At 34.7% G+C, this 13,378-nt stretch overlaps 1 protein-coding gene across 5 annotated transcripts in view; it reads right to left on the bottom strand.

Annotated features, from left to right (window-relative positions):
- Positions 1–13,378, bottom strand: part of SNTG1 (syntrophin gamma 1) — a 352,474-nt gene that overhangs the window by 29,410 nt on the left and 309,686 nt on the right. For all 5 annotated transcript variants that reach the window (XM_069779317.1, XM_069779319.1, XM_069779318.1 and 2 more), the window contains one exon: positions 4,308–4,460. In XM_069779317.1, coding sequence (XP_069635418.1) covers positions 4,308–4,460 — 153 coding nt within the window. The remainder of the gene's footprint in view (positions 1–4,307; positions 4,461–13,378) is intronic.

Raw genomic sequence — 13,378 nt, 5'->3', positions numbered from 1 at the left:
TATAGAGTTGCACTTATAACTCGTGATTATAACTATTAATGCATAAACCCCCCAAATTTTTAATTACAAAATCAGTGATTCAGCTCTGTGGTGTTGCAGTCATATGGTATTTCTGTTTATATTAGCAAATAAAAATGGCTTTTTTTGGGGGAGCAGCTACACCATGAAACTGCTATGAATATGTAAACTTTGATCGTAAATCAGTGTTGTTAGAAAAGGAGAGGTTATTGCCTTTGGTAACATCTCATTAGTAGAAGAAAAGAGTGTAAAGTAATATATTTCACAGTGACTTGCTACTTAATGAATTCACATATGCAAAAATGTTCAGGTTTTGCATGCAAAGCAAAAAATGTACAGTTTTGTATGATTATCTCGCTAACTTCCTACAAGTGCAAACTACATTTTTATTTGTAGACCTCCAAGATATCTAGAACATAAAGTCTTCACTGAGAATTAAAATTTGGCAAGGAGACTGTATCTCAGATTTAAAATATGTATTGCCATCTAACTCATCTGACCTCCCACCTCAATACCAGAGGTCAACCTACAATGCGCATTGCAGCACCACACTGAGCTGGCACAGCTACCTCTGCTTAAGCACAGTACTGTGCCTGGGCTAATTAACCTCACTGAGATGATTTATGAGAAACAGGACATATCAGTCTTGGTTCAATGCTGCATTGAAAAAGCAACCTGCTTCCCAGACTGAAGGTTCTTTCTACAAAAGGCAGTGCACAGTTTGTGAAGAAATATCATCTGGTTCAGCTCAATGGGGTTATCGGTAGGAAGAAACTGCATTGTAGAGTGCAGACCACCAGGAACAGCTGATTCTTTACTTATTCTTTACTTATACTTAGGACCAGTCTACACCCTCAGACCACATATCCCATGAACCAAACAATTCAGAGAAGCAAAAATGTGAGAACAACAAAAATGATCTCTGGACAGTGAGATTTTAGTTTCTTTGGGGAAGAATGTCCGTTTCTTTATGCATGTGTTGTATGTGCTTGCACATGATACTGGTCACAGGTGAGAGTAGGAATGTGAACTTTCAGACACTCATTAACTCTATTAAGATTTTTCTCATCTTTATTTTCTTTAATTTGTCATTTAATTCAGACATTTGGAGAAAACAAAAATGCAGAAATTCTTCCCAGTAGACTTGATAATTTAAAATTTCTTATACATTTAATGAACACTTTAAATCATTAAAAGTGACTAATAATAATATATACTGTGGATGTTTGGCTTTGGTTGCTGATTTCTCACAAAGATACCATGAAAACCTTATCAGAACTGAAGCATCCACCTCACAAAAGAAGCAGAAGATATTTCAACACTCATTTCTTGTTCTCTCACAGAATACAGAATCTTAAATTGGGTTTATGAATATTTCAGCAGGTCAGGCAGGGGCTGAAGGAGACAACCCAAAGTTATTCCTTAGATTCTACTCCCTCAATATACACAGTTTAAATTATGGAAAGAATGATATGTCGAAAACCTAGTGTAAGCTATCAATGAAGCTAAGGGAAACCATACTGTAAGTCCAAGATTTAATTCAGACTTTCAAACTCAGATTCAACTTCAGTGGAGACAGATGTTAAAAGTGCTGTAACACAAAGCAGCTTACACAATAATCCTTATATTAGGGAACAAACAACTACAATACAAAAAAAAAAGGACAGCAAGAAAAAAGTTCATGATGGAAGTGGTGAAATTTTAGCATAAAGTAGCAGGAACACAAAGGGAACCTGGCAATCATATATAAATGCACATCATTATGCAAGCTGTAGTAGTCTCAGATTCTTCATATAACAATGCTGTGAGATAGTAAGGAAAAAGGAACTCCATTTCAACTAAATTTTTTTTCTTTTAATAGGTAATTATGAAAATGGATTAGCATCCCTTACTACTCTAAAGAAAACTAACTAAAGAGTGACTGTAACACATCACAATGGCACCATTACAATATTGTACCACATATTATTGCTAAACTATTATCAGTTTGACTATCTCTCCTCTAATACATATTTTTCCTAAAAAAACCCTTTTGTTTTAGATATACCTCTGGCAGAAGCTATGAATTAGGCTTAAAAATGTTTTACATGTTTATAGTGAACATTTTTAAAATATTTTAATTAGTAATGTATTCTTTAGAATTACATCAGAATAGGGCCGTGATTAGCCTCTCATGGAGGTTAATGCCAATTTACAGTCATTGAGGAACTCCATTATTATTTGTGTGATTATGGAATAGTCCACAAGACATTTGAATAATTTTAAATGACAGTTTTAAACTGCAGTTATGTATTCAAAATTATATGATTTCATAGTAAGACAAACCTGCACACAGCTGGATTATCATTCACATAAAATATGAATATTCATATGATTTTGATTGCATAAACCACAATTTTAGTAAAAATGTACAGTTGATATCTCGATTTTGAACGTGTCACCTTTTTTTCTCACACAGCAATGAAAGAATTTGTCAGAGACAAATTATACCACTACTTAGTCAAACCAGATTTTATTTGAATCTGCAAATTGGTGGATGAAAGCAGTAACAGATTGCTGAAAGAAAAATGAGGAGGCCAAGACCAGTTATATTAAAAATTAATATTCTATTTTTTTTTCCAAACTGAGATATAGAGAGGCAAGAAAATAAAGAAAAAAAGGTGAAACCATAACTGTGAGTTCCACAATAATAATCTGTCATGAGTAGCCTGTTTGTCCACCTTCACAGATTTGTTATAATCAATCAGTCTCAGGAAATTGTTACGCTGAGTTCATAATTGCTACTCTGAACATCAGTAGAGTGAAAAGAAGGGTGGAAATGTTAAGATTAATCTGAGGTTAAGATTATTAGGGAAATTCTTTTTGGGAAACATGGGAGCAATTTTGAATAAATGCAATTCTAAAACCCAAAAGAAAACTCTAAACTAGGAATCCTACCGTATGAATCAATATTAGAGAAGAGCAAATATGAAGTGGCTTCAGCGCTAAAAGTTATTCAAGAAAATTGCCACATATGCTTTTACTGATGGCACAGTAGTGATTCTACAAACAATGTTGCAGTCAGTTATATAAGAAAGACAAAGCATCTCAAATATTTAGTAGCAGAGGCTATATATTGATGCAATTTTTATACAGAAAAACTACACTTACATATTTCAGCACAACAATCAGACTTCAAAAGGTAAGAATAGCTCCTGTAAAAGGCAGCAGAGTGTATGAACGTAAAGATAAAACTTGAACCTTCTGCAACTCCTTCTCCAACAAAGGTAATATGCATTAAAATTGACAGCAGTGTAGCTTTTGCAAAATGGATCATCATTAGTATATACTAATTCAGTCCATCTGCGTGTGTTGGTTTATAGGTCAGAAGAGGGCTAATATATAACCAGCAATTTGTCTAAATAAAAAACTGTCAGAGCTTGCATTCCCGGAAGGATGCAAAAAATGAGTGCAGGGAAAGTGAGCATTAGCCAATACATGAAGAGGCTAATACACTAATACGACTTTTGTAGGCGTGTATACAGAGTAACTCATGGCAACATCAACTAAAGCTGTTCCAGCCACATACATTTTTTTATGATTTGTACATCAATATGACAACTAGGATTAGGTGAATTATAATTGTGGTGGGATTTTTTTTTCTCCTATTTTAAACAAAAAACCCATGACTTTTTGGTCATGTAAGAAAAACAGATTTATCTTTAAACACACCGATATGTAATTTTGCTATAAAATTTTGCTAGTAATCTGTACCTGAATGTCATCCATCTCTGCTCTGTCATCTGACAATCGAGTAAATACACAAGAAACAAGAAATGTGTGAAAAAAGAATAATGTATTTGAGGTACAATTTTGTTCTTGCTTGCATCCAGTAAGTACTCTCACTTGGTGTACTCGCATTCCTGATTATTATAAGGACAATTTAATTCCTGCAATCTTCTCTTATGTTATCCAATAACAAATAAAGTAGCATGTAAAACAGTATGTAAAAATATCTAAACAGCTGGTTTTGTCCCTGATTTATAGATTGTTTTTTCTCTTCTGTCCATGAACTTTAGTTAACAAGTATGTATCACCTAGTCATAATAACTCCAAGATTGTATTTGAGGTAATCTCCTCTGAAGGTTAGATTGCAAGCTTTTTGGGAACACCAAAAGGGTTTTTATGGAATTACATACATAAAACAATAATAATTTGAGAGCTGCAGAAGGTCGGAGAATTTCTTAAATTGCACATAGACCTAATTTGTTAATGTACCAAAAGGTAATCATCAAGGCAGTTGTTCTCACCTGTATCCGTTCAACTTCTAAAAAAGTTGCTGTTTGGAAGGCTTTTTCCCATAGTGTTAGGTCAGACTCTAGCTCCACAGAAAAGTAAAGATCTTCTCCAGACTCAGACTGGACACTGAAGCAATGTTTCCGTCGGTCCAGTAGATCACTGTCCTGATAAAAACCTTAAATTATATAATCTGGCATACATCAATTAATATTTTTCATTGCAAACATCTATGCCTCAAACCTAGCATTTTTAAATGGCATCTTTAATAATAAAACATTGTAGTAACTACTGAGAGCTGAGGAACTGAAAATTAGGGCTTTGGTCTAAACATTGACATTTCAATGAATTTTAAACAGGACACCTATATTCAGAATGGTACAGAACAACATAGCGATTCTGGTATAACTTCCAATATTTTAACAAATCACTTCTCAAAAATGTTATCAGCTATGCACTTTTAAATTAGATAAATTCTATAAAATGTGTCCACCTTCTATTCAAGTGAGAGGAACACAAATATCAGCTTCTCTGACCTATTTGATTCACCCACCCTAGTCTGGAAGGCTGGCCGAAGGAAGCAAGAGATTTATTTGAGCAGTATGAAAAGTCTATCATCTGTCCTATTTTCCTTATAGAAGCTAGACAAAACAAGTTCATATTTCTGGTGGCTTACAAAATCCAACACAAAATTTGTCTATAGCTGCATACTGCCAATAGAGACTATAGTGGCTGCCAGTGGTTAGGTTGCTGGCTTTGGACCTGGAGAAGGAAGTTACTTTTGGCTTTACTTTCAACACACCACCACACAATGGATATCAGGTAATAAATATTTAATGATTGCTAGCATTTATAATTGGCACTAAATCAAAGAATAACCAAGTTAATCAGGAAATCCATCAGTAAAATGTTTTTCCTTTTTTTTTTTTTTTTTTAAATACAGGATGCTTGTGCTAAAATTCTGGCATGCAATTCATCCTTGTGAAACATACACTTGCAGAAACACTTTTAATTAATTTTGTCCCTACTACGGCAAAGCAGCTGTCACAAGCCACAAGCTCACCAGGTGCCCTTGCAAATACATCTGGAAATTTGGGTATATGTAGCTTGGGCACAATTTCCACAATGCTACCCCATAGCAGAGGGCACAGTTGAGATCAGTAAATGAGACTCACAGGACAGTATTGCCTTCTGGTTACACACAACTTGAATAGCTTGAGGGGACCATAACCAGCTGATACAAGCTGGAAGAACACCTTGCATTGTTCAAGCCAGCTCTCTCTGGGGCAGAGAACCAGGACCTTAAAGCTGACCAAGAATGGAAATATACAAAAGAGGAATCTGTATGAAACTATTGCTTTCAGGCAGATAAGTAGGCAATGCTAGAGTAAGCACTGTTTTCCTCTTTCTTTTCATTCAGTAGACAGGTGACAGACCTGCTCAAGAAAGCCAGTACAGCTTGCATTCATGAATGCTCCTGGTTCAAAACTGCTTTACAGTTTCTAGAAGAATCAGATATGGAGGCAACATACCCTCTCTTTGCAATCACCGTCATAAAAATGAGTTGCTCAGATTTTAAAATGACCAGTCACTGTGGAACAATCGCCTTCCTTACTTTCATCAAGTCCTAGGCTTAGTAGCTCAATAGCATTAAGTTATGGATGGAAAAATCAGCACGAACACAGGCTGTTAGATCTTAAAAACAGTATTTCCCAAAAAATTAATATTCTCACAGATTTTTTTTTTTTTTCTGAGTGTTCAGAGGGTTGTGTAGTTGAACTAGTTAGATGTAGCTAAATAATAGCCTATGTCCTATGGCAAATACTTTTGCCTCTTTTTTTTTTTTTTTCTTCTTTCCACTCAGGCCCTTCTGCTAAAGTCAGTTCTGCTCACAGTATGTTTTGACCAGCACTCAAAAAAGAGGTCATAAGTTTTAGGTTGCTGTTAATGACACCTATGCTCTACTGCATGCTCACTCAGCCTCAAAGCGCACAGAGCAACAGCACTGTGACAAATGTTTAATTTTGTGGATGTGTGTAGCAACATAAAACACCATCCAGCACCTAACTATACAAACCCCATCAATAGGAACTGGATAAGTAAAAGCATTGGCTGACCCTCGCTCCTCCAGGGAAGAAAAGCTACTTTGTATAGTATAACAGCACTTCTCTAACAGGTCTTAAGTGGGCTCTTAAACTCATAATGCTCCCAGAGCTACACCTGATTGAATGGGCCTGTTGGTCCATAATCAAATGGACCTAGTCAGCATGGGGTCTGACAAAACTTGTGTGTAAGGTACATATCTTTCCGAGGGAAGGTTTTAGTTCTTCATAGTTACAACCTCAGAAGAAACTAAAAATATTTTAAACTCATCTTCACCTATTCTTGACAACAGTCAGTAGAGAACAATGAATTATTACTAATGCAAACTCTTAAACCTTATTTGAAAGACTATGGCACTATGTGAGATCACAGGATCACTGTCATTAAAGCAATTGAAGTTATAGTCCTTGTTTTTGAATGGGAGGAAGTTTAGTGCAGTGCTCAGTTCCAGAATGCATATCTCTATTTAGCTGGGCACAGTTAAGGTTTGATGCTTTTAAATCACATTGTTAGACTCTCCCATACTCACAGGCTTTTTCCTATTGAGAAGAATATGCTGGCTATGAAAAAGGGATGAGTTGTCATGTAGACTGTGAAAAATGAAATGTTAAAAGTTTTATTGAGATTGATCTCTGTTAAAATGTGTTTGAAAAATATAAAAATCTCAGAAACGTCTTTGAAGTGATTAAATAAAAGCTTGTGTATTTTATTATCAATATTGCTAGCAATATTTGTACTAGTTTTTACTAACCATTACATCAAACCTAGAGGATGAAAACAGAAAGAAGAGCTAAATGGGATCTACAGTATTAATCCATGTTTTTGCTATTTAAATATGAAAATTAGAACGTTCTTTGATTTAGAAAAGATCTAATCAATACTAGGCAGCATTTCCCCTCAGTGGTTTACATATTAAAATTTTAGAATATTTCAACTCCTACATCATATTGTGACAAACACCACACACAATGTACTAATTAATTAGTGGAATCTACATTTTGTGAAGTTCTTATTTGGAATAAAACCAAAATGCAACATGTCCACAGAAATAATAATTTTCCACAGAATAATAATTTCATTTTTTGACTAGTTCTAATGTATGTACTTGTGATAGATCCATGTGTATGGTTAAGTCCGTGGTAGGAAAAGTTCAAGTCAAATATAATTAAATGTACTTTAGTTTTTAAAAAAATTGCTGACAAGCATATGAGGTATTCCTTTCCTTCTTAGTGGTATTTCATTCTGCTTGTAAAAATAATTTGGTACAAGGCTCCCCTTAGTACTGCTTCTGTTCCTTTTTGCTGCAAGATCTTCCTTTAGTTTTTCATTTGTTCTCAGGCATTTAAAAAGTGAAATCTCTATTCCAAATTCACAGATCTAACCATGTTTCCATTTCTACAATGGGTAACTGCAGGAAACAATATGTAGACAATATGTAGCTAAAAGATAGCTATCCAAATGTCCTTGTAAAAGTAGGCATTTGAAGCAAAATTTTTTCTTAGGAATCCAACTGAGAATTGTCCAAAAGCCTCTGCAAATTTAAGATAAACTTGTCAGAAGTCTCAAAGACAGGTCTGGATTAAGCAGGCATCTTCATTAACTAACTTTTACCAAATGGTTATTTCAGCTAAAATATAAAATGCCATTCTACCCATTTAAGAATCTGCTATGACCCTATATTTTTATAATCACTTACTAGTCAATGATGGACTGGAGCCAATTTTGTGTTGATTTTTTTTAAGAACTCTTTCATACTGCTAATGATTAGCTGTACCATTTGTCTCTGATGCTCTCAATGTGAATTAATAAAGATTCTCTGAAGAGGAACAGTCACAAAACTTGTATCAGTATGCTAATTCCCTACTGGAAGGAAAGTAGTGCTGCTGAAGGATGGGCTGTGAGGAAAGTCCTTGGCTTACACCCAGCTTCAGGGTAATCCAGCATCTCTGCTGACAGGATGGTATGACTCCTGCTTGCCTAATTAATAATGATGTCCATGTTAAGTGAGAGTAATAAATTTGTCTAAGGGAGCCAAGCATGGCTCATTAGGCAGGTCCTTTCAAATTAAGGCAGAATGCTTCTTTATCACTAAGTAGTGACATCGCCTTCTCTTCTGCAGAGGTAATATTTTCTCTTTTGAAAGACTGCCCTCTCCAGAAGCAGCACTGCTCCTTTTCCATTACTTGTGTCCTTTCATTTTATGTATGATGAATGCATTAAATACTCATATTTTCATTGTTATTTAAAATGGCTAAGATGCAAGAGACCCTCAACTTTTACCATAGTCAGTGAGAGTTGAGTTGTTCTCTTCTACAAAGGTCTGTGCAACAGAAAACAAAGCTTCGTCTACCAGTTTCATGATCATGGCATGATTTTTACCCAGGAGGTGCTCACAAGCTGTCTGGAAGTCTGCTTTACCAGTAAAGTTGCATGTAATATACAGAGTAATTTGGCAATGGAACTGTAAATATTAGTGATACTCGTTAGCAGTTTTTGACATGAATAATGTAAGATGTTCAAAACCATCCTAATCAGAGTTGTGTACCTAAAGAGACAAAACAGAACTTGACTTTTAAGATAATTTAATTTCAGCTGTTAAAATGAGGTAAATATTAATGTTTGTGATGTTAAGTGTAATAATTCTTAGTAATACACAGATGAGAAAATAAACTAAACCTGCTTTCTTTGTTGACTAGTTTAGACTGTCCTGCAAAAAGAAATCTGTCCTATCATAACCAAGATTCAAACCCAGCACCTAAACTCTTTGAAGATAAAAAGCATTCTGCCATCAATTCAAGAGTGCAATGACTCCAAGGTGACTGTAAAAAGTAATCACATCATGCTTTTACTCTTGCTGGCATCAGTGCCCTGATTATTTTACTGTTTGTGTCTCCTTCCACTTATCAGCTCCATCTACATAAACACACATCCTTCTTTCTAAGGGATTCTAATGATCTACTTCTTTATCTGAAACTTTGGTAACACTTTTCTTGAGTATCACCATTAGTTGCTATGGAGATGGTTCTAATAGCATTTACAGGCAGCAGGGAACAGATTCACTCCAGACTGAAAAAAAAAGATACTGCTTCTCCAACATATCCTTGATAATCAAGAAATAAAGCAAAAAAATGACCCATGCAGGCATGCACGTGTTTGTACACATCTCATCTTATTTGCATTCTTCTGAATTTTAATGTTAAAAAAAGTAAGAAAAATGTTGAAATTTTGCATGTGTGTGTATATATATATATATGCAGTTAAATAAACACAGAATGCCAGCTAAATTAAAATGGGATGAAATATTTTTCAATGTCCAAATTTTATGAAAATATGTTTTCTCAAGTGGAAAAATAATTATAATTACAGGATAAATTTCAGTTTCAATTAAACTTCCATTAGAAAGATCTGTCTGATTGCTTGAGAGAAATAGAAATGTTTATTCCCTGTAACTTATTAGGTAGAGCAGTAAGCTTGAATTGCTTTCCTCTTCTGCCTGAATAGGAAAATTAATTTCCTATTCTACCTGATTAAAAGATGATGCAGTCTCAATGACCCTCATCTGTATCAGAGCAAGAGTCTCTACAGAGGTTTCTCCTGAGCCAGTGCCATAATTCTTAAGGACCTCCACTCAGAAATGTGTTTATTTTAATGCCATATGAGGAAAATTTTCAAAATTTTCATAAAACAGACTAATCTTTTAGGGAAAGAAAATATTCTAATAGTTTCCAGAGAAGCATTGGTCGTTATGTTCTGCTAAAGAAAAATCAGAGACTAATGTAATTACAAACACAGGTTAAAAAATGTGCTGATCATCTCTTTGGAGAGTTATTAAGGTTTTCTACCTCTCCAAACTTTGAGCCATTATTTGATGGAAATTAAGTTTAAGAACAGATCCCAGAAGAGTAAACGTAATGATAATAGATAGCAATGCTAAAGAGTGATCCTATCATTTCATTCTGAGCCCTTGTTTACAGCTTTTTCAAATTTAAATAATTGTGGCTGGGTTGGGTTTTCTTCCATGTTAGTTGCCTGCCTGAGGATAATTTTTATTTTCACATTATAGTTAAAACAGCTGAGTCAGTTCTGTGAAATAAATTAGGAAAAGGAATGAAATTGGTTTGTCCATGTTAAGAACAAAGAAATAAACAGACAAGCAGAACCATCCCCTGAAACTGCTTTTCGGGCTGCTCTGGGGCCTCTGTTCTTTGGAATGGCAATGACTGCTTCAGGGATGGAAGGAAACTTTTTCTGCCCTTGAAAAAAAAATACAAGTTAAGATCTACTGAAAAATTGGGCAAAATTTGGCTGTTACCGTTCTGAAGATTTCATTCTGAACCTGCTCCATCCCCATGGTGTATAGGAAGAGAAGAACCTAAATTCTTTATGCAGTAAAACTGCAACATCTTATGTTAAATTTAATTATTGAAATAGAAAGAAAGACAGGAAAAAAAACCTCAGATAATTAAAGAATGTGACCAAAAAATAAAAGACAATTGACAAATTAGAGAAAAATTCTACACAAAATCTACCAAAAATGAGGTATCAGAACATATTACCAGATAAAATACTGAAATAATGCATCACTCCAACCTTGAGAAATGCCCTGATTAGACCAAGTCAATGAAAGGAAACCTTCTTAAACTTTGAGTAAATCTTGAACATCTGAGATGTAAGACATATACTTGTCTTTCCTGAGTATCCTCATTTGATATTTATATTTCACATCTTATTTCTGTTCTTTTTCATCATTCCTTTTTTTCTTATGTTAACAGTTGAATTTGGCTTTGCCTTTCAAGGATGTTGCAACATCACTGTCAGTCTCATAACTAGACAAGCAGCAAAAAGCAATTTCTTAGAAGAAGGAAAAGCTGATGCCTTTAACCAACAGAGAGGTTGCAGGAGTCATTAAACATATATTTTCTGTAACTGTTATTCTTTTTCTTTTCCTCTGTGTGTTTATCTTGTTATTTCTTCCAGGAAGCAGGATCAGACTCTGAGATTGGCAGCCCCAGCCCAACACAACTGACTCATTTTTTCCCCAAAATGTGACAGGTTTTATACTATCCTAATATTGCATAAAAAAATGTCAAAAAAGGCGGGTTTTTTTCTTTAAAATACAAAAGAAACCCCTCTAAAGTTAAAGGGAAACATAAAAAGCCTTACTTAATGACTTTCCATTTCAAATATTGTTTGTCCTTCCTTTTCTGAATCAAATAAAAGGTTAACAAGCCTTTATACAGTGGCATTTGTAATGCACCTAGTAACACTGCCTCTTTGCTTTCAAAAAAGGCTCTTACATGGTACTGTACATTTACAGAAACATCAATGTCTTTAACACACAGGGCCCACTAATTTTACCCAAATTAACATACCACAGATTAGGGGTTGTATCACTATGTACATGTTGAAGATAAATGAGCTGACATGACATACAGCATCACAGAAAATATGGATGATCGAGCCAGAGGTGTGGCTGTCTACTCCATATCTCTATGCAATGTAGGAGCAGCTACACACCAGCTTATGCTTATAACGATCCAGTGATGCAAATTCAATGGCCTCATCAGGAGCTCTATTTCTGTACTAAATGATACTAGCACCCAAGAAATTTTTCTTTACCATATAGCTGAAGACAACTTAATGATGGTCTTAATGCCAGAGGACATGGAGATCATTTATGACTTTTACTATTTTTCTTATAAGACAACTGTAATTCTAGTTAGAGTGGGAACAGAGCCTCTTTTCTTTGGTAACATTAAATACTCTTAAATTTAGAACAGGAGGCAAGCCAAAGACTGAAAATTACTTCAACTTTTTAGAATGGAAACACTCAACAGTTTAGCACTTTTTCCAAGAACTGGCACCCAGCTAAACCTTGGCTGAAAATCTAATTTTCTCTGGATGCAGCATTAACCTATTCATAAAAGGGATTCATTAATTATGCCTCCTAAGCAGTTTTGAGTACGTGACATACTTTAGTGGAGTTACATCAGGATGCAAGTCTCAACCATTGAGCAAACTATATTAATGATAGACCTCAACATACATTCTGTACCTTCACTTTATATGTTTATGTGTCTATTGGCATTAATTTAAAAATTTATTTGAATATAAAAACATTTTAAATAGTTTCCCATGCTTTTTATATCATCATTTTCCCATACTTGACTTATTGGAAATGGAGAACAAAATCACAGGAAATTTAAGTGGGCAAATTAACATAACTACATTTGAGGATTTTACACACACCAACAGCTAAATAAGGAAGGAAGCACAGGAAGGAGACACCAAGTTGGTCCTGATTAATATAGTAAGAAAATTATAGCTGCACTGATGTGAAGGATACCAGCTACAAACATCAATGATTCACCAGCCTGACATATTGCCAGCACAGACTGTCTTTCACAATTGTCCTCACATTTCATTTCAGAGCTGATCTGACACCTGAATATGTTTCCTGTTTTATGCTGAATAAAGTGTGCTTTTTATTGTAAATCTCCAAATATTTTTGCATGATACATTGAAGATAGAAGGCAGGTGACTGAACTATAGAAAGCATTTTCTCACTATTAAAAGGAGATGCTTGGATGAAGCTGAAGAACATTATTAACTCAAGCAAACAAGGCAAACTCGCTTGCAGAGAAGTGCAATTTTTTATATTATTCTTCATAATTTACCTGAAAAGTTAAACAAACTTTTTTTTTACCCCCCATATGGAAAAAGTGTTTAAATATTTATTTACCCAGTTATCAAAGATACTTAAATCTTGTTAAATTATACACCCTTACACATGCACACACACTGAAAACACACACATTAATACTGCATATCAAAAATATAAGAGGTACCAAAACCCCATATACAGTTCAACCAGCTTTGAAGTACTGAACAGGACAAGGCCATCTGCCCATTTCTGAAGCTAGTGGTATAAGTACCTGCTTTTCTGCAGTATTGAAGATTTGACCAATTCTAAAATTGGAAT

This window comes from Haliaeetus albicilla, chromosome 3 (genome assembly GCF_947461875.1).
Source record: "Haliaeetus albicilla chromosome 3, bHalAlb1.1, whole genome shotgun sequence".
NCBI lineage: Eukaryota > Metazoa > Chordata > Aves > Accipitriformes > Accipitridae > Haliaeetus > Haliaeetus albicilla.
The sequence above is the reverse complement of the archived record's forward strand: the minus strand, read 5'-3'. Positions and strand labels throughout refer to the sequence as shown.